Below are 23562 nucleotides of genomic sequence, written 5' to 3'. Positions count from 1 at the left end.
TAGAGTAAAACATAGGCAGAACACTCTATGGCATAAATCTCAGCAAGATCCTTTTTGACCCACCTCCTAGAGAAATGGAAATTAAAACAAAATAAACAAACGGGACCTAATAAAACTTAAAAGGTTTTGCACAGCAAAGGAAACCATAAATAAGACGATAAAACAACCCACAGAATGGGAGAAAATATTTGCAAATTAAGCAACTGACAAAGGATTAATCTCCAAAATTTATAAGCAGCTCATGCAGCTCAATATCAAAAAAACAAACAACCCAATCCAAAAATGGGCAGAAGACCTAAACAGACTTTTCTCCAAAGAAGATATACAGATTGCCAACAAACACATGAAGGGAAGTTCAACATTACTAATCATTAGAGAATTGCAAATCAAAACTACAATGAGGTATCAACTCACACTAGTCAGAATTAAAAAATCTACAAACAATAAATGCTGGAGAGGGTGTGGAGAAGAGGGAACCCTCTTGCACTCTTGGTGGTAATGTAAATTGATACAGCCACTATGGAGAACACTATGTAGATTGTTTAAACAATTAAAAATAGAACTACCGTATGACCCAGCAATCCCACTACTGGGCATATACGCTGAGAAAACCATAATTCAAAAAGTGTCATGTACCACAATGTTCATTGCAGCTCTGTTTACAATAGCCAGGACATGGAAGCAACCTAAGTATCCATCACCAGATGAATGGGTAAAGAAGATGTGGCACATATATGCAATGGAATATTAGCCATAAAAAGAAACAAAATTGCGTTATTTGTAGTGAGGTGGATGGACCTAGAGTCTGTCATGCAGAGTGAAGTAAGTCTGAAAGAGAAAAACAAATAAGGTATGCTAACACATATATATGGAATCTAAAAATATATATATATATAAAGAAGAACTTAGGGGCAGGATGGGAATAAAGATGCAGACCTACTAGAGAATGGACTTGAGGATATGGGGAGGGGGAAGGGTAAGCTGGGAAGAACTGAGAGAGTGGCATGGACTTATATGTACTACCAATTGTAAAATAGATAGCTAGTGGGAAGTAGCCACATAGCACAGGGAGATCAGCTGGGTGCTTTGTGACCACCTAGAGGGGTGGGATAGGGAGGGTGGGAGGGAGGGAGATACAAGAGGGAATATATATGGGTATATATTTATATTTATAGCTGATTAATTTTGTTATAAAGCAGAAAGTAACACATCATTGTTAAGCAATTATACTCCAATAAAGATGTTAAAAAATAAATGTCAATAAAGATGAAAATAAAAATCATCCATAATTTTTTTCAAAAGTAAAATCAGTATCTTTTTTGATAAGAGAACACTTTTAACAGCATTTCTTACTGACCTCCAGCATACAAATCAGTTCACTATGCACTAATACAACCAGTGCTAAACTAGTAGTCCTTTGGTAATTACACTATAGTTGAAGAAAACAAAAACAAAAATTTAAAAATCAGGCTTAGGTCGGAGCTACCGTAGAGATACATCAGTGAAAGATGTGTGATCATGTCCAAACAAAATGGCTAGAAGATAAATAAATATTTTTGTAATTGTGATACATATTGCACTGCAAAAATTACTAAAACATAAAAGAAGAATATGGGGGCAGGGAAACAAGGAAACGTTTCAGCTGTATACTGAATGAATACCTATTGGCTAGTAATAGCAGAAAGAAAGGGACAATTTCCTAATTACATTACAGAAAAGTCATCAAAGAACACAACTTATTATATAGAAATTACTAAAGCTACATGATAAATTTCATACATCGTTTTTAATAAAACTTTTTATTTTGAGATGATTGTAGATTAATATTCAGTTGTAAAAAATAATAGAGATCTCGTATGTCCTTTACCCAGTTTCCCCAGTGTTAACATCTTGCAAAATTACAACACAATATCACAAAATAAATACTGACATTGATACAATCCACCACCAGTCTTGCACTAAAGATCTCCCAACTTGGATTCAATGATGTGTGTATTTAGTTTTATTCAATTTTATCACATGTATATAGGTTTGTGTATCCACCACCAGTCAAGATGCAGAATAGTTCCATCCTCACAAGGATTCCTTGTGTGGCCCCTTTATAACCATATTTGGCGCTGCTTACCCCTCCCCTATCCTTAAACCAAGGCAACTACTAAGCTATTCATTTTCTTTTCTCACTTCAAAAATTCATATAAATGGAATCATGCAACATTTTATCTTTTGGGGTTGTCATATTCACTCAGCATAATTCTTTGAAGATTCATCCAAGTTTTGCACTTATCAACAGTGTCATCCTTTTTATTCCATGATATGGAGAGACCACAGGTTGTTTAACCTTTTGCCCATTAAAGGACACCTAGCTTGTTTCCAGTTTTTAGCTACTATGAATAAATTCTCTATTAAAATTCCTGTATAGGGCTTCCCTGGTGGCACAGTGATTGAGAGTCTGCCTGCCGATTCAGGGGACACGGGTTCATGCCCCAGTCTGGGAAGATACCACATGCTGCAGAGAGGCTGGGTCCATGAGCCATGGCCGCTGAGCCTGCACGTCCGGAGCCTGTGTTCCACAATGGGAGAGGCCACAACAGTGAGAGGCCCGCATACCTCAAAAAAAAAAAAATTCCTGTATAGGTGTTTGTATGAGGATAATTCTTTGTTTCTCTGGGATAATATTCAAGAGTGCAAATGCTGGGTCATCTGGCACAATTATTACTGACATTGGGAAGGTATATTGGTAAAACTTCTTTGAAATAAAATTAACAATATATATTAAGAACCTTAAATATATCCATACCCTTGAGTCACCAAGTTTACTAAGATAATAAACAGAAAGGCAGGCACAGATCCATGTATAAAAGTTATTCACCAAAAAAATAATAAAAATGGAAATATCTTCAACTCCATCGATAAAAGAATGATTAAATAAATAACGGTGAATTCTTATGACAGAAATCAATACCGATGGGATCAGCACTGTGAGCAGCATGAGGGGTGGAACCTCGGACACTCCAGTATCCTGACGAGTTGTGGCAGGAAAGGGGAAGATGGGGGCAATAGCTGCTACTTCTAGATGCCAGGAAATGCAGCTGGATCTGGATCCAAAGCAGTCTCTCCATATCAACCAGGACTGGAGGACAATGCCCGGCAGGAGGACAATGCCCGGCAGGAGGACTGAGCAGAGTGCAGAAGTCTGGCCACCCTGTGCCTTTGGATTGGAGAATTTAACTCATTTACATGTAAGCCATGTGGCTGACAGGATCTTGGTGCTCTGGCCGGTGCCAGGCCAGAGTATCTGAGGTGGAAGAGCCAAGTACTGCACCTTGGACCAACAGGGACCTACGAGCCTGATGTAATATCAATCGGTGAGAGCTCTCCCAGAGATCTCCATCTCAACATTAAGACCCACCTCCACTCAAAGACAAACAAGCTCCAGTGCTGGACATCCCATGCCAAACAACCAGCAAGAAAGGGACACAGCCACACCCATTAGCAAAGAGGCTGCCTAAAATCATAATAAGTTCACAGACACCCCAAAACACACCAGCGGACATGGTCCTGTCAGACACAAAGACAAGATGCAGCCTCATCCACCAGAACACAGGCACCACTCTCCTCCCCCAGGAAACCCACACAACCCACAGAACCAACCATACCCACTGGGGGCAGACACCAAAAACAATGGGAATTGCAAAACTGCAGGCTGTGAAAAGGAGACCCCAAACACAGTAAGTTAAACAAAATGAGAAGACAGAGAAATACACAGCAGATGATGGAGCAAAGTAAAAACCCATGAGGCCAAACAAATGAAGAGGAAATAGGCAGTCTACCTGAAAAAGAATTCACAGTAATGATAGTAAAGATGATCCAAAAGCTCAAAAATAGAAGGAAGAAAATACAAGAAATGTTTAACAAGGACCTAGAAGAACTAAAGAGCAAACAAACAATGATAAAAAACACAATATATGAAATTAAAAATTCTCTAGAAGGAATCAATGGCAGAAAAACTGAGGAAGAAGAACGGATAAATGATCTGGAAGATAAAATAGTGGAAATAACTACCACAGAGCAGAATAAAGAAAAAAGAATGAAAAGAAATGATGACAATCTCAGAGACCTCTGGGACAACATTAAATGCACCAACATTCTAATTATAGGGGTCCCAGAAGAAGAAGAGAAAAAGAAAGGGGCTGAGAAAATATTTGAAGAGATTATACTCGAAAACGTCCCTATTATGGGAAAGGAAATAGTCAGTCAAGTCCAGGAAGCACAGAGAGTCCCAGACAGGACAGATCCAAGGAAAAACATGCCAAGACACATATTAATCAAACAATGAAAAATTAAGTACAAAGAAAAAATATTAAAAGCAGCAAGGAAAAGCAACAAATAACATACAAGGGATTCCCCTTAAGGTTATCAGCTGATCTTTCACCAGAAACTCTGCAAGCCAGAAGGGAGTGGCAGGACATATTTAAAGTGATGAAAAGGAAAAACTTACAACCAAGATTACTCGACCCAGCAAGGATCTCATTCAGATTCGATGGAGAAATTAAAACCTTTACAGACAAACAAAAGCTAAGGGAATTCAGCACCAACAAACCAGCTTTAAAACAAATACTAAAGGAACTTCTCTATGCCGGAAACACAAGAGAAGGAAAAGACACAAAATAACAAACTCAAAACAATTAATAAAATGGTAATAGGAACATACATATTGATAATTACCTTAATGTAAATGGTTAAATGCCAACCAAAAAACATAGACTAGCTAAATGGATACAGAAACAAGATCCATATATACGCTGTCTACAAGAGACCCAATTCAGACCTAGGGACACATATAGATTGAAAGTGAGGGGTTGGAAAAAGATATTCCATGCAAATGGAAATCAAAGGAAATCTGGAGTAGCCATTCTCATATCAGACAAAATAGACATTAAAGACTATTAAAAGAGACAAAGAAGGACACTATATAGTGATCAATGGATCAATGCAGGAAGAAGATATAACAATTGTAAATACTTATGCACCCAACATAGGAGCCCCTCAGTACATAAGACAAATGCTAACAACCATAAAGGGGAAATCGACAGTAACACAATCATAGTAGGAGACTTTAATAACCCACTTTCAGCAATGGACAGATCATCCAAAATGAAACTAAATACGAAAACACAAGCTTTAAATAACACATTAAACAAGATGGACTTAATTGATATTTACAGGACATTCCAACCAAAAACAACAGAATACACTCTCCTCTCAAGTCCTCATGAAACATCCTCCAGGATAAATCATATCTTGGGTCACAAATCATGTCTTGGTAAATTTTAGAAACTTGAAATCGTATCAAGTATCTTTTCTGACCACAACGCAATGACACTATATATCAATTACAGGAAAAAATCTGTAAAAAATACAAAGCATGGAGCCTAAACAATATGCTACTAAATAACCAATAGATCACTGAAGAAAACAAAGAGTAAATGAAAAAATATCTAGAAGCAAATGATAATCAAAACACGACAACCTAAAACCTATGGGATGGAGCAAAAGCAGTTCTAAGAGGGAAGTTTATGGCAATACAATCCTACCTTTAGAAACAGGAAACACCTCAAATAAACAACCTAACCTTACACATAAAGCCATTAGAGAAATGGCAACAAAAAAACCCAAAGTTAGAAGAAGGAAAGAAATCATAAAGATCAGGTCAGAAATAAATGAAAAAGTAATGAAGGAAACAATAGTGAAGATCAATAAAACTAAAAGCTGGTTATTTGAGAAGATAAACAAAATTAATAAACCATTTGCCAGACTCATCAAGAAAAAAAAGGAAAAGACTCAAATCAACAGTAGTAGAAATGAAAAGGGAGAAGTAACAACTTACACTGCAGAAATACAAAGGGTTGTGAGAGATTACTACAAGCAACTATATGGCAATAAAATGGACAACCTGGAAGAAATGGACAAATTCTTAGAAAGTTACAACATTCTGAGAGTGAACCAGGAAGAAGTAGAAAATATAAAAAGACCAATCACAAGCACTGAAATTGAGACTGTGATTAAAAATCTTCCAACAAACAAAAGCCCAGGACCAGATGGCATCACAGGCAAATTCTATCAAACATTTAGAGAAGAGTGAACACCTATCCTTCTCAAACTCTTGCAAAATATAGCAGAAGGAGGAACACTTCCAAACTCATCCTATGATGCCACCGTCACCCTGATACCAAACCAGACAAAGATGTCATAAAAAAAAGAAAACTACAGGGCAATATCACTGATGAACACAGAAACAAAAATCTTCAACAGAATACTAGCAGGCAGAATCCAACAGCACATTAAAAGGATCATACATCATGATCAAGTGGGGTTTATCCCAGCAATGCAAAGATTCTTCAATATACACAAATCAATCAATGGGATACAACACATTAACAAACTGAAGGATAAAAAACATACTATAAGCTCAATAGATGAAGAAAAAGCTTTCAACAAAATTAAACACCCATTTATGATAAAAAACCCTCCAGAAAGTAGGCATAGAGGGAACTTACCTCAACATAATAAAGGCCATATATGACAAACCCACAGCCAACATGGTTCTCAATGGTGAAAAACTGAAAACATTTCCACTAAGGTCAGGAAGAATACAAGACTGCCCACTCTCACCACTATTATTCAACATAGTTTTGGACGTTTTAGTCATGTCAATCAGAGAATAAAAAGAAAAAAAAAGGAATCCAAATCGGAAAAGAAGAAGTATAACTGTCATTGTTTGCAGATAACATGACACTTTACATACAGAATCATAAAGAGGCTACCAGAAAACTACTAGGGCTAATCAATGAATTTGGAAAAGTAGCAAGATACAAAATTAATGCACAGAAATCTCTTGCATTTCTATACACTAATGATGAAAAATCTGAAAGAGAAATTAAGGAAACACTCCCATTTACCATTGCAACAAAATGAATATAATACCTAGGGATAAAATTACCTAAAGAGACAAAAGACCTGTATGCAGAAAACTATAAGACACTGATGAAAGAAATTAAAGATGATACAAACATATTGAGAGATATACCATGTTCTTGGATTGCAAGAATCAACATTGTGAAAATAACTATACTACCCAAAACAATCTACAGATTCAATGCAAGCCCTATCAAACCACCAATGGTATTATTCACAGTACTAGAACAAAAAATTTCATAATTTGTATGGAAGCACAAAAGACCCTGAATAGTCAAAGCAATGTTGAGAAAGAAAAACGGAGTTGGAGGAACCAGGCTCCCTGACTTCAGACTATACTACAAATCTACAATAATGAAGACAGTATGGTACTGGCACAAAAACAGAAAATATAGATCAATTGAAGAGGATAGTAAGCCCAGAGATAAATGCATGCACATATGGTCACCTTATCTTTGATAAAGGAGGCAAGAATATACAAAGGAGAAAAGACAGCCTCTTCAATAAGTGGTGAAGGGAAAACTGGACAGCTACATGCAAAAGAATGAAATTGGGACACTCCCTAACACCATACACAAAAATAAACTCAAAATGGATGAAAGGGCTTCCCTGGTGGCACAGTGGTTGAGAGTCCACCTGCCAATGCAGGGGACACAGATTCATTCCCCGGTCCAGGAAGATCCCACATGCCGTGGAGGGGCTGGGCCTGTAAGCCATGGCCACTGAGCCTGCATGTCCAGAGACTGTGCTCTGCAACGAGAGAGGCCACAACTGTGACAGGCCCATGTACCACAAAAAAAAAAAAAAAAAAAGGATTAAAGACCTAAATGTAAGGCCAGAAACTATCAAACTCTTAGATGAAAACATAGGCAGAACACTGTTTCACATAAATCACAGCAAGACGCTTTTTGACCCACCTCCTAGAGAAATGGAAACAAAAACAAAAATAAACAAATGGGACCTATGAAACCCAAAACTTTTGCACATCAAAAGAAACCATAAACAAGGCAAAATGACAACCCTCAGAATGGTAGAAAATATTTGCAAATGAAGCAACTGACAAAGGATTAATCTCCAAAATTTACAAGCAACTCGTGAAGCTCAATATCAAGAAAACAGAAAGCCAATCCAAAAATGGGCAGAACACCTAAATAGACATTTCTCCAAAGAAGATATACAGATTGCCAACAAACACATTAAAGGAAGTTCAACATCACTAATCATTAGAGAAATGCAAATGAAAACTACAATGAAGTATCACCTCACACCAGTCAGAACAGCCATCATCAAAAACTCTACAAACAATAAATGCTGGAGAGGGTGTGTAGAAAAGGGAACACTCTTGCACTGTTGGTGGGAATGTAAATTGATATAGCCACTATGGAGAACAATATGGAGGTTCCTTAAACAACGAAAAATAGAACTACCACACATCCCAGTAATCCCACTACTGGGCATATACCCTGAGAAAACCATAATTCAAAGAGTCATGTACCATAGTGTTCATTGTAGCACTATTTACAATAGCCAGGTCATGGAAGCAGTGTAAGTGTTCATCGACAGGTGAATGGATAAAGAAGATGTGGCACATATATACAATGGAATATTACTTAGCCATACAAAGAAATGAAATTGAGTTATTTATAGTGAGGTGGATGGACCTAGAGTCTGTCATACAGAGTGAAGTACATCAGAAAGTGAAAAACAAATATCATATCCTAACTTATATATATGGAATCTAAAAAAAAAAAAAAACGGTTCCAATGAACCTAGGGGCAGGACAGGGATAAAGATGTAGATGTAGAGAATGTACCTGAGGACATGGCGAGGGGGAAGGTTAAGCTGAGACGAAGTGAGAGAGTGGCATTGACATATATACACTACCAAATATAAAACAGATAGCTAGTGGGAAGCAGCCACATAGCACAGGGAGATCAGCTCATGCTTTGTGACCACCTAGAGGGGTGGGATAGGGAGGGTGGAAGGGAAACGCCAGACGGAGGGGATATGGGTATATATGTATACGTATAGCTGGTTCACTTCGTTATACAGCAGCAACTAACAGAACAATGTAAAGCAGTTATACTCCAATAAAGATGTTAAAAAATAAATAAAATGAAATAAAATTGTACACTCTCAAAAAAAAATACAATTCAATAATTGGGAGACAAAAACCACAATTAAAAATGAACAAAAGGGCTTCCCTGGTGGCACGGGCTTCCCTGGTGGCGCAGTGGTTGAGAGTCTGCCTGCCGATGCAGGTGACACGGGTTTGTTCCCCGGTCTGGGAAGATCCCACATGCCACGGAGTGGCTAGGCCAGTAAGCCGCCGCTGCTGAGCCCATGCGTCCGGAGCCTGTGCTCCGCAACGGGAGAGGCCACAACAGTGAGAGGCCTGCGTACCACAAAAAAAAAAAAAAAAAAAAAATTAACAAAATATTTGACTAGACATACAACCACAATAAAATATACCACTAGCTAATAAGCACAAGAAAAGATGCTTAACATCATTAATCATTGGGGAAATGTACATTAAACACCCATCACTCAGCACCCAATAGGATGCTTATGATCAAAAAGAGTGACAATATGAAGAGTTGGTGAGGATGTGAAGAAACTTAAACCCCCATACATTGCTGTTCAAATGTGAAATGGCACAGCCTCTTTGTTAAACAGTGTAGAAATTTCTTTAAAAAGTTAAACATATACTTATCATATGACATAGTAATTCCTCTCCTAGGAATTGTCCCAAGAGAATGTAAATGTATGGAAGAAAAACTCTTGCATGCATTGCAACAGTATTCATAATAGCCAAAATGTGAAAACAATCCAGTGTCTATCAACTAATAAATGGGTAAACAAAGTGTTGTATATCTATGCAATGGAATACTGTTCAGTACCAAAGAGGAACAAATTGTTCATACATGCTATGACATGAATAAACCTCAAAAACATTATGCCAGGGCTTCCCTGGTGGTGCAGTGGTTGAGAGTCCACCTGCTGATGCGGGGGATGCGGGTTTGTGCCCTGGTCCGGGAGGACCCCGTGTGCCGCGGAGTGGCTGGGCCCATGGGCCATGGCCGCTGAGCCTGCGCGTTCGGAGCCTGTGCTCCGCAGCGGGGGAGGCCGCAGCAGTGAGAGGCCCGCGTACCGAAAAAAAAACAAAAACATTATGCCAGACCAAAAAAGACTACATATTTGTATGATATATTTATTAGAAATGATATCTTATAGAGATGAAAGTAGACCGGTGGTTGCCTGGGGTTGGGAGTTAGAGCAGGGATTGACTGCAAATGGGCACAGGATACTTTGGGGTGATAAAGTGTTCTAAAACTGAATTGTTGTGATAGTTGCATAATTATGTACATTTACTAAAAATAACTGCACTGTTTACTTATAAAAAATGTTAATATAAATAAAGAGAGCACCATTAAAAATTGGGAGGTAGACAACACACTCAAAATAGCTCTTCAGATTTTAATTTACTGAATCTGAAAGCTACCAGCTAAAAAAAATGATTCTAAGTTAAATATAAAAGGAACAATTAAAGAAAGATTCTGAACAAGTTTTAATGAAAGGGGCTAATTTCCCACTCATCAGAACCTACACTAGAACTAAATAATGTCTGATCTACAGTAGGGTCACTTTCTTTTGTAAGTTCAGAGTTGCAGTCTTTCCTGCTAACAAAAATAAAAACATGGCAAAATGTATACTTCAAACATGAGGATTACTGTAAGGAATATATTATTGACCATGTAATCATCTACCCTGTCCTTTATATATACAGAATACAGTAACTGTATAGTAACATAACACTTACTCTACAGTAATTTTAACATTACAGGCATTAAAAAAAATCAAGAAAGAAAGCCAGCATGAACCTCAGTAATATCTGCATCAGAATCTCAATTTGGAAGCAGTGAGATCAAGATGACAGAGTAAGAGGATGTGGAGTTCACCTCTCCCCACTAACACATCTAAAGTAAATATATATGTGGACCAATTCTCACTGAAAACTAACTGGAAACTAGAAGAAAGACTCCTGTTCAACCAAGACTGTAAGCAAGAAACATGTAATTGGGTAGGAAGGGAAGAATAGCAATTGGGTTGGGACCTGTACACTTGAGAGGGGACTCAGAGGAAAAGGCAATTACTTGAACAAACACTCAGGTGAGTACCCTGGGGGGTGAGCAGGCAGAGCCACAGACTGGGCGTTCCAGTCCTGGGGCCTATGTGGAGAAGACACACCCCCTTGTATAGTTGGAGGTCCACTGCAACAAATAGAAGGGTAGGGAAAAGACTGGACTCAGCTCCTGAAAAGTGAACATATGCTGGCTAGCCCCAGAGGCAGGTCAGAGACAGGTCTGCTCTGGCAGCTGCTGGGGATCCTGCAACTGCCTCTCAGCATGCCCCAGCATGAGTCAAGTGAACACCCAGCCCCACTTACTCCATGCCATGGCATGGCACTGCATCTAAGGTGGGAAGGACCAGAGAAGACTTGACCATGGGACACAGAGGCAACCCAGTCCCAGGGGGAGCTCAGGTGGGGCAGAGGTGGCCATTTTGGCACTTACTCAAGCAGCACCTCAGAAGCAGCCCAGGTATCTGATGGCCTCCACTCAACCACAGCTAACCTTCCAGCACACACCAGGAATCTACCCAGGACCCCATCAGCCCAGGAGAGAAGCTTTACACAGGATGGGGGTGGTGTAAGCAGAGGACAATGACCACCTGTGAGTGACAAAGGGGGCTTGCAGCTGAGGCTGCATCTCAGTAGAGCTGTAGACACCTACACATGCTGCGCATCAGACCTCTGCCCCCGGACCCTACTACTTCGGCTCCTCTGAGGCAAAAGTCCCTGGGCAGAGAGAGGGAAAAAATACACACTTAAAAGGAACAGAGCCAGCTCAAGGTCAACCCTCAGGGCTTCTGCTCCAGGAACTTGAGATCAGACCCCCACCTCTGACAGGGCAGTGATGGCCACTGAGCAGAGAAGAAGTCCCACCTCATGTCCAGTGCTGGCTCTAGCCCCTCTACCTGGATCCCCATCCACTGTCAAGGCGATAGTTACCAGCACACACTGAGGAAAGACGTAATTGTTGTCCATGTCAAGTCCAGCCCTCCCATCAAAGGCCTTGGGCACACATAGTCTGCATAGAGATGATTCCACATAAGAAAATCCCTAAATCCCTTCAAGACTGAAATAGGTAACTGTTTCAACTAAATTCATAGAAGTAGAGAAAGTTAACTAAAATGAAAAGGCAGAGGAACTACTCTCAATTGAAAGAGCAAGAGAAAACCATTGAAAAAATAAATAATGAAACAGAAATAAACAATTCACCAGATAAAAAATTCAAAACATTGGTAATAAAAATGTTAACTGTATTAAGGAGAAGAAATTTTCTAAACAAGGAACTAGGAAATATAAAAAGACCCAATCAGAAATGAATAATTCAATAGCTGAAATAAAAAACACACTACAAGAATGAGTAGCAGACTAATTGATACAGAAGAACACATAAGTGATCTGGAAAATAGAATAATAGAAATCACCCAATGAGAACAGCAGAGAGAAAAACTAATCCAAAAAAAAAAATCAATTTAAGAGATCTTTAAAATAACATTAAGCATTCCAAAATTTGCATTACAGGTGTCCAGAAAAGGAAAAGAGGGAGAAGGGGATTGAAAATGTATTTGAAGAAATTATGGCTGAAAACTTCCCAAACCTAAAGAAGGAAACAGACATCCAGATACAGGAATCACAGAGAGTTCCAAACACGCTGAACCCAAAGAGATCTACACCAAGACATATCATAATTAAAATAGCAAAAGTTAAAGATAGAGAATTCCAAAGACAGCAAGAGAAAAACAAAGAATTATATACAATGAAACCCTCATAAGTCTATCAGCTAATTTCTCTGCATAAATTTTAAAGACCATAAGGTGTAGCAGGATATATTCAAAGTCCTGAAAGGGAAAAATCTGCAACCTGGGATACTCTACCCAGCAAGATTATCATTTAGAATTGGAGAAATTGAAAAAAAAAAAAAAACTTCATATAAAAGCAAAAACTAAAAGAATTCATCAATACTAAACTTACCCTAAAAAAAAGTTGAAGGGTATTCCCTAAATGGAAAAGAAAGAATCTATAGGAAAGGGATTTCCACTAGGAAAGACAAATATACTGTACAGATTGAAGATCAACCACTTAAATAAGCCAGTATTTAGATTAAAAGACAAAAAATTGTAAAAGCAACTATAACTACAATAAGCAGTTAAGGGATAAGCATGAAGGTGTAAAATGTGACATAAAAAACACAAAATTGGGGGAAGGGAATAAAAAAATGTAGATTTTTAAAAATGTGTTTGAGCTTAAATGACTACCAGTTTAAAACAAGTAAATATAATTATTGGTTAATATATGTGAATCTCATGATAACAACAAATTAAAAACCTACAATTACATATACCAAAATCAAAAAGAAACATAAGCATGTTGCTAAAAAAAAATCATCAAACAACAAGGGAAGAAACAAACAGAAGAAATGAACAAGGAAGAACTACAAAAACAACCAAAAAACAAGTAATAAAATAGCAATAATTACATACTATCAACAACTACTTTATGTATCAATGGTCTAAAACCTCCATTCAAAAGACACAGGGTGGCTGACTGGATTGAAAACGAGATTCTTCAATATACTGCCTACAATAGACACTTCAGGGTGAAAGACACACAGTGAACTGGAAGTGAAGGGATGGAAAAAGTTATTTCATGTAAATGGAAATGACAAGGAAGCAGGGATGGCAATACTCATATCAGACAAAATAGACTTAAAACAAGGGCTATAATAAAAGACAAAGAAGTGCATTATATAATGATAATGGGATTGATGCAAGAAGAGGATATTACACTCATTAACATATATGCACCCAATACAGGAACACCTAAATATAGAAAGCAAATACTAACAGTCATAAAAAGGAGAAATTGACAATAATACAATAAGAGTAGGGCACCTTAACACCCCACTGACATCAATAGACATCATCTAGATGGAAAATCAATAAGGAAAAAGTGTTCTTAAATGACACACTAGGCCATTTGGACTCTATAACTATAGGACATTACATCCAAAAACAGCAGAATACACACTCTTTTCAAGTGAACATGGAATGTTCTCCAGGATAGATCACAGGCTAGGCCACAAAACCAGTCTCAACAAATTTAAGAATAGAAATTATATCAAGTAATTTTTTCTGACCATAAAGGTATGAAACTAGAAATCAACTACAGGAAGAAAAGTGGGAAAAACACAAACATGTAGAGATTAAACAACATGTAACTAAAAAGCTACTAGGTCAATGAAGAAATCTAAGAGGAAGTAAAAAGATAGCTCAAGACAAAGGACAATGGAAACACAACACTTCAAAACCTATGGGAACAATCCAGGAAAAAGACAAGGATGCCCACTCTGACCACTTCTATTTAACACAGTATCAGAAGTCCTAGTGACACAATCAAACAAGGAAAATAAATAAAAGGAATGCAAATTAGAAGGTAAAAAATTAAAACTGTCCCTATTTGCATATGATATGATTCTTTACATAGAACACCCTTAAGACTCCATCTAAAAACTATTAGAACTAATAAACTCAGCAAAGTTACAGGATACAAGAGCAACATATCGAAATCTGTTGCCTTATATACACTAACAATGAAAGATCAGAAAGAGAAAGTTAAAAAAAAAATCCCACTTAAAATTGCAGCAAAAAGAATAAAATAGCTAGGAATAAACTTAACCAAGGAGCTGAACAACTTATAGTCTGAAAACTATTAAACATTAATGAAGGAAACTGAAGATGATACAAAGAAGTGGAACGATATCCCATGCTCTTGGATTAGAAGAATTAATATTGTTAAAATGGCCATACTACCCAAAGCAATCTACAGATTTAACATAATCCCTAACAAAATACCTATGATATTTTCACAGAATTAGAACAAATGATTCTAAAATTCATGTGGAACCAAAAAAGACCCCAAATTGCCAAGGCAATCTTTAGAAATAAAGAACAGACCTGGAGATATCACCCTCCCAGGCTTCAGATTATACTACAAAGCTACAGTAGTCAAAACAGCATACTACTAGCACAAAAACAGACACATAGATCAACTGAATAGAATAGAGAGCCCAGAAATAAACCCACACTATGACAGTCAATCAATCTATGACAAAGGAGGTAAGAATATACAATGGAGAAAAGACAGACTCTTCAACAAGTTGGTGTTGAAAAAACATGTAAAACAATGACTTTAGAACATTTCCTCATACCATATACAAAAATAAACTCCAAAAATGAATTAAAGACCTAAATGTGAGACTGGAAACCATAAAACTCCTAGAAGAAAACATAGGCAGAACACTGACATAAATCAAGCAGTATTTTTCTGTATCTGTTCCCTAAGACCAAAGAAATAAAAGCAAAAATAAACAAATGGGACCTAATAAAACTTAAAATTTTTTGTACAGCAAAGGAAACCATCAACAAAATGAAAATATGACCTACGGAATTAGAGGAAATATTTGCAAATTATACGACCATCAAGGGGTTAATATCTAAAATATATAGACAGCTCATACATCTCAGTATCTAAAAAACAAGCAGCCCAATGAAAAACTGGGCAGAAAACCTGAAAAGACATTTTTTCTGAGAAGACATACAGATGGCCAATGGAACATGAAAAGATGCTCAGTGTCACTACTTATTAGAGAAATGCAAATCAAAACGACAGCAAGATATCACCTCACACCTATCAGAATGGCTATCATCAAAAAGTCTACAAATAACAAATTTTGGAGAGGATGTGGAGAAAAGGGAACCATTGTAAACCATTGGTGGTAATGTAAATTGGTGCAACCACTATGGAAAACAGTCTGGAGGTTGCTCAAAAAACTAAAAGTAGAATTATCATATGATCCACAATTCCACTCCTAAGTATATAAAAATGAAAACACTAATTTGAACAGATACGTGCACCCCAATGTTCATAGCAGCACAATTTACAATAGCTAAGGTATGGAAGCAGCTCAAGTGCCCATGAATAGAAGAATGGATAAAGAAGATATATACAGTGGAATATTACTCAGCCATTTAAAAATAAAATAAAATTCTGTCATTTGCAGCAATGTGGATGGATCTAGAGAATATTATGCTTAGTGAAATAAGTCAGACAAAGAAAGACAAATACTACATAACTCTTATATGTGGAGTCTAAAAAATACTACAAACAAATGTATATGCAAATGAAAATAGACTCACACAGAAGGAAAAGAAACTAGTGGTTACCAAATGGGAGAGGGAAAGAGGAGTGGCAAATTGGGGGTACGGGATTAAGAGATACAAACTACTATGTATAAAATAGATAAGCACCAAGGATATATTTTATAGCACAGGGAATTATAGCCATTACCTTGTAATAACTTTTAATGGCGTATAATCGTAAAAATACTGAATCACTATGCTGTACACCTAAAACCAATATAATACTGTAAATCAACTATACTTCAATTTAAAAAAATCTAAATTTGTCTAACCCACTTTAAAAGGTAGTTTATGGTCAGGGAGAAATTGTAGAGAAAATAAACATAAAAATTAAAATTAAATATCTCATTTATAATTATAAGAGCAAAGAAAACTCCAGATAATTTTGATCGAAGTTATTGTACATCTATGTTCTATAGTGCTCATTTATAGAAAAAGTCCTAGTGTCATTTTGTCCATCACTAAAATATTGTTCAGTGTTTGAAATTCTCTAATAGAATATTATGATCTGAACAGAGAAGGAATGCTCACATTTTCCCAAATTAAATTAATTTTAAGTTGAAGTCAAATAATGTATTCTTAACAACTGGATAAAATTTGTCTCTCAACAGCGTCATCATGGATTGGTAAGATTAATAAATATATTTTAAACTTTTCAATCACCATGTCAGAAAAATAATGGGCACATGTCTAGAAAAGATAAAGGAGCATTTTGGAAACTGATTTGACCACAGAAAATCAGAGGTTAATTCTTCCTTTAGTCTTTTAAAATTATCTCCTGATATTTGTTTTGCAGCTTCTAATTAATAAGGCAAAATGTGATGATATTTCTGGGGATCGAAAAAGAAATGTGTTGTTGTTATTATGCTTTTCCTAAGTTCTAACCTTGAGAACAAAAGTGAAGATGAATAGCATGCCATTGCTGTATCATAGGGATGATGTATTTCAAATGCTGGACTCCTTCCACAATGTTCTTTGAAACATTGCTACTAAGGAAAAAAAAATGTTAAAGGAACTCATTTATTGATTCTCAAATCCATTGCTGTTTCAGGTTTTGCCTAAGCTAACCAGTGCATTTTATTTTGGAAGCCACTGACACAACAAAGTGCTGTAACAAGTGAACATAAAATATATTAATAGACACAGGTAATAAAAACTTGATTCCAAACTTTAGTGAATTTGAAAAAGAGACTAGGGGTTTTAAAACAATGATAGCCTATAAATAAAAAAGCAGATTCAAACAAAGCTCCTACAGGATTTGTGACAAATGGTCTTCTAGTCATTATTAAGAAGACAAACCCAAGTCGTATTTTGTGAAGATGTTAGGTAGAGTTGATATTTCTCTAAAATTATTCAACCTACTGATTTCCGGTACTAACTTCCATAAGGCAAGAAGAGAGGATAGGAGGAATGTGACAAGGGGAAAGGAACAATAATAATAATAATAATAGTGGTAGAAGTAACAATAATGAACATTTATTCAACAAAGATATAATAAGAATTTTACATGGATTGTGTCATTTAATCTTCACAAATAACTTTCCGAGGTAGGCAGCCTAATTTGTTAGAGAATTATTCTAACTTAGTATTGATAAAAGGATGAGCTTTTCATGGTTGAAAACTCAGATTCCCCTTTGCCTCTCTTTGAAAATGCATCAGATGCCTCTCAGTGATATTTTTGCTTCTGGTAACAAACACTTATGTCTTTATAACTCATTACTGCAGAATCAAGATGTAAATTCTTTGAAACTAGGATGATGGCTACCTCACCAAATTGCTTACAAGAGTGTTCTACCTCTAGTTATATAGTTAACACTACTGACAACACAAAATGACAAAGATCATGGTTTAGCAAAAGCATTACAGTTCACTCTGCAAATGATTTACCATCATTCAGCTGTATGATTAGCTCTTGTTTTTGTTGTTTTTCTTTTTGATGGCAGGGGTGGTAGTCCATTGGTATTAAGTGCAGAGCTAAAATAGTTAAATTAAAATGAAAGCCTTCACTGTAGACTAAAGAATAAATATCTTACATTATTGAAAATTAGAACTTTCTTATCAAAGCCCAATACAAAATTAGAAACTTCAGATAACATGGAGTTATTAATAAGACCAGCAATTATGGGAAAAATAATGAATATCAAGGTCAAATTTATCAACAGGATCATAATTTTTAACCCTGATTTTCTTCTTTCCATGTTTTAGGAAACTATAAATTTGGAATTTGGAACATAACAATTCATAAATATTACTCATCTGGTTAAGATTCCATGCCATAACTTTACTTTATTGATTATAATTTTATTTGGGCTAAACTGTAGCCTCCCAAATGTCCCATTCTGGCAAACCCAGGTGAATAAGCAGAAATGCACAGAGAATGAGAGGATTTCCATCCCTATTCTAACTAAAAATCCTGCCTATTGCTTTATTTTTAAACTGCCACTAACATGTTTAAATTATAATTGCATCTTCTCAATGAGCACAGTTCCTTATTATTGGAACTGGCAGGGGGCCTTGACATCTGAGTCATCATTTCACTGTGTCTATTTCTTACTGTGGTATACAAATTAAATAGACATACAAGATGAAATATAGGGGGAAAAATCTGAAGCAGTAACTTTAAATTGAATTAATTGTTGTCAAATCTACAAAATATATAAAGCAATCAACATTGGTAATAATATATTCTACTTCAGGCACATTTTCAATAATACTAACTTCAATTCTAAGGCCAAAAATGCTTCAAACACTTCTAGCCAAATATTGTACTTCTATAAATCAAAACCAATAGCTTTAATATTCCCTAAATTTAAAAGAATAATTCCAGTGTCTTCTCTCAAGAAGTGAACATGTTCTAAAGAAATGTCTCTTTTTCAATACTAAAATTTAATTAGAAGAGAAGTCTTGAGATAGTCACTTGATACATTATTCTGCATATTAAGAAAGTAATAGGATGTAAACCAGATGTTCCTAGATTATGAAATTTAAAGCATAACATATTCAAAATGTAGCTAGCTTTTTACCTATATTTATGCAATATTTAAGAATAAGGCAAGCGATTCCCACAATGTTGAAATCAGTCTTACTATTTCTCTCATAGTTTGAGTTCAAACAGTGGAAATAGTCATGGGTTTACAGTATCCAGTTTTTAGTGAGTCTTATCATTTTTGTAATTACTATGGGTAGTATTAATAAATGTTTTCTTTTTATATGATGAAATAAATTAATGAAAGAGGCAGACACTATGCAAAATGGCTGGGAATAAGGCCAAATCTTTTTACATATATCCAGGGACAAGTAATTTTCTAAATGACACTCTAGGTTATCTTGCCTAAATAATGACAAGTACTGCCATCATGTAATTTACTAAAATAATTATGTAAATCTCCTAGTTCCCATCACCCATATCAAGTCCATAGCCACTTACCTTGTCTTTATTCTCAGTGCCAGAAGCCTCAGGCTTGGTCCTAATCACAAATGGCGTGGACAGTCGCAGCAGAACCCTTTCGAAGGTGGCATTAACCTTTGGAGAAACAATCTCGAAGCAGTCCTCAAACCTGAGCACTTTGTGAGTGTCACATCGCAGCTGCTTCCTTAGGCCTTCCCCCAGCTGAAGGACTGTCATGTGGGGGTCAAACATCAAATGGAAAGGGAAGGCTCTGCAGAAGGTGTTGATGCTAATTCTGAGGTCCGCAGGAACTTGGGAGGTTCCCTGTGGAAGGTTCTTCGTGATACTAGTATTTTCACATTGTTTGATAAGGAAAGTAAGACCACTACAATTGCCTGGGTTTGAACCATCAGAGCACAGTTTCTCATTTGCAACCTGGTCCACTTCTACATCCAGCTGATAGATTTTCTTTCCTGCAGCCTTAATCATTCCAAGCATTGCAAACCCCACAATGTGGTGAGGGTGGAAGTAGTGGAGCATAAGATTACCTTCAGGGAGCTCTTTGCATAGGAATGATGGTGACTCCAGAGTGGCCTGTTTTCCAAAAGAAGTTCTAATGTGTTCCAACAAAGCATCAAAGCCATTAAAAAAGTCCTGCAACGTGCCACCTACAGCTCGAAGGACTCTCTCATTCTCATCAAAGCATATATTAAAGAACTCCTCACCAAATCTTTCTTGAATTTCCTCAAACTTCAAACCTAGAGGTAAATGGAAGCAAATGTTAATAAAGTATAATAAAAATAATTGAATTCACAGCTTTTTTAATGCTTACCAGAAGAGGCAGCTAGTGAGAGAAGCAAGAGAGGTATTTCCCTTGGGTACACAAATTTCCCAAATAGGTTAAGTCATTCATTTTGAGTTAAAGAAAGTAAATTTCCGTTCATTTTCTGGACGCTTCTAAGATGTTAATGAGCATCAACTTTTTTGTTATTGTTTTAAAATAGACTTTATTAGTGCAATTTTAGATTCATAGCAAAACTGAGCAGAATATAAAGATATTTTCCATGTACCCCCTGCCCCCCACACACATAACCCCCTCCCCTGGCAACTATTGATATTGTGCACTACAGTGGTACATTTGTTACAATCAATGAATTTACACTGACATAACATTATCACCCAAAGTTCATAGTTTACATTAGGGTTCATTCTTCGTGTTGTATATACTTGAGTTTTGACAAATGTATAGTAACATGTGCCCACCATTATAGTATCATACAGAATAGTTTTGCTGCCCTAAAAATCCTCTGTGTGCCACCTATTCATTCCTCCCTCCCCTCAAACCCTGCAGCATGAAGTTTTTAAATGCTGCTAATCTAGCTGTTCTCTTTTCTTTTCAATACTATACTCCATTTGCTGTAATTATCATGAATAATATATTTTCCTTAACAATTTCCCTCATCGTTAAAGAATTTTAAGAGGCTATTATAAAGTTGTTTATTATGTCCATTCAATATTACTATTTTACTTATCACAATTCACTTGTTAAGTAGGAAATATAACCAGAGAGGGAATCTATGGTACATGAGCAGAGAAAGGCATCAGGTTATCTTGCATAAACAGAAGTGCTTAAATTAGTAATCTCTGAGAAAATCATGCAGGTCAGCTAGACCCCAGGAAGTGAGAGACAAAACAAGGAATTAAAACTGTGGAATGATTTGCATTCACTCTTTCACTCACAAAAATGAGAGCAGACAAAAGTAGAGTAGGAATCTGACCAGACAGAGTTAAAAGTCTTTAAGTTTTCTCGGTTCATACTTATTCCAAGATGCTATGGCAAAAGGAAATCTACCTTATAATAATGGTTATAATAATAAATAAATAAATAAATAAACAGACACACACAGACACACACACACACACACACAATCCATTATATAGTAATTAGAAGCAGAATCACACATAATCTAGTTAGATCCACCCTTGAGGAAGAGTACAGCACAGATAAAAAGAGTTGAGTCTGTATCCTAAAGAAAGCTTCTATGTAGAGTCACCCTAGTGCTTCTCTGACTTTGGCTGAAATCAGTACATGTAGTTTACATATTCATATTTTATTTCATTATCTATCTCATCTTATAAGGAGGTCCTGAAAATCAGACAGGAAAAGACAGGTCACTTTGTTAGTCTCCTGTTAGAATGCAAAGTAGTCTGGGCTGTCTATGGCTTAGTTTGCTGCTCCTACTTTATTATTCCCTATGAGTTCTCCCCATCCAGAAGTGAGGGGATAAAACAGAGTCAATAATATTGTTTTAAAATAGAGTCCAAACACATCAAATATTTTTTGAGAACTTACCATAGAGTCTAAATATTGTGGAAGCCAAGTTAAGAAGTTAGTTTGACAAAGAAGTTCTTAAAATCCATGTGAAATGAGAAGTAGAAAATTTAAGTGAAAATCAGTCCCGTTATTAAGAAGCATTTCACATTAATTTTAGTTTCATAGATCTGATGTTCAAGAGAAGTTGAGAAAGTCACCTACTAGGATAAAAACATCACTACTCATCTCACATTGTAATGTTACAAGATTGAACTTCAACATATGTTGCATTCACTAACAATAATGCCAGCAGAATTGATTATAATAGCAGTTTTCTAACTAGTTCCCTGGTGTGAAAGAGAGAAAACAAGATAGATGATATCCACTGCAATTTGGCTCCAACTGCTCCATTAAAACTGCTTTTGTAATTATTTACACCAATATATCCTGTTTTGTCATATTACTTAACTTTTTTTTTTCCTTTAGTTTTATAGTGTTCATCAACTCTTCCTCCTAAATTGCTCTTCTTTCTTGGATTATAAACCATTCTCTCCTGGTTTAATTACTAGCTGTCTGAAAAGCCCTTCACTAAAACGTCTTTCTATACAAAATCCTTACATCACCATCACTATACTGTAACTAAAAATTTCTAATACATACAAATTAAACTTATGTCCCTTCAATGGCAGTATTATTTGCTGCTATTAATTTTTAATTATGAAATTCTTATTAAAAACTAAGTTCAGAATAAATAAAAATTCCTATAATCTGACTATATTTGCTGAACAACAAAATTCCACGTGCCACTGAAAATATTCCATGGATTGCTTCTACACTTTGCAGAGTTGTGTCTTAAAGGACTTAGGGTCTTTATGCACAGACGAGAAAAAGAGAATTTCTTCTAACTTGCATTTTTCATAACATTAAAAATGCCCTCGCAGTTATTAAGAACACAGATATAATACAGTAAGCTTATGTCCTATTTCCAAATGTCATAATCCCAAAGGATCATACAGAAAATAACAAGTAAGTAAATTCACCAGAGGCAACAAAATTAAAACTACTTGTGAGTACAGCAGTCTATCAATCCTTGTTGCTTTAAAAAGCACTTCTGTACCTAAGATACAATGGTTATTAAGTCTCAAATGATAATGCTAAAGCCTACCAGGGTGCTAAAGTGACTTGTATCAATAAAGAAAAACTAAATTATTTTTAATATTATATGCAAATACCATACATGGCAATTCTATATACACCACAGTATTCAATTAACTAATAAATATTTTTGGTCTCACAATTGTTAAACTGTGCAAGCTGAGAAAATAAAAAAATGCTTAGAGCTTGAAAAATTAGAACTAGGGAATGATCACTTCAACTTCTGCAAATATGCTATGAATCAATACCCAAGACTTGCACTTTAAACATCTCAAAATTTAGAAAGCACAGAGAAAGTAGTTTAGCTCAGTCTCACTCCCAAGGTTCCACTTATAATTGATGCAAACACCCTACTTCCAGTAAATCACCTGAAACATAGAAACAATGCTCATCTGCTCTTATC

The 23562-nt window shown here is 36.1% G+C and overlaps 1 protein-coding gene across 2 annotated transcripts in view; it reads right to left on the bottom strand.

Moving 5' to 3' along the window:
• The window catches only part of GUCY1A2 (guanylate cyclase 1 soluble subunit alpha 2), a 426619-nt gene that overhangs the window by 328853 nt on the left and 74204 nt on the right, over nucleotides 1-23562 (bottom strand). For both annotated transcript variants that reach the window (XM_060157938.1, XM_060157939.1), the window contains exon 4: nucleotides 19730-20448. In XM_060157938.1, coding sequence (XP_060013921.1) covers nucleotides 19730-20448 — 719 coding nt within the window. The remainder of the gene's footprint in view (nucleotides 1-19729; nucleotides 20449-23562) is intronic.

Source organism: Lagenorhynchus albirostris, chromosome 9, assembly GCF_949774975.1.
Source record: "Lagenorhynchus albirostris chromosome 9, mLagAlb1.1, whole genome shotgun sequence".
NCBI lineage: Eukaryota > Metazoa > Chordata > Mammalia > Artiodactyla > Delphinidae > Lagenorhynchus > Lagenorhynchus albirostris.
The sequence above is the reverse complement of the archived record's forward strand: the minus strand, read 5'-3'. Positions and strand labels throughout refer to the sequence as shown.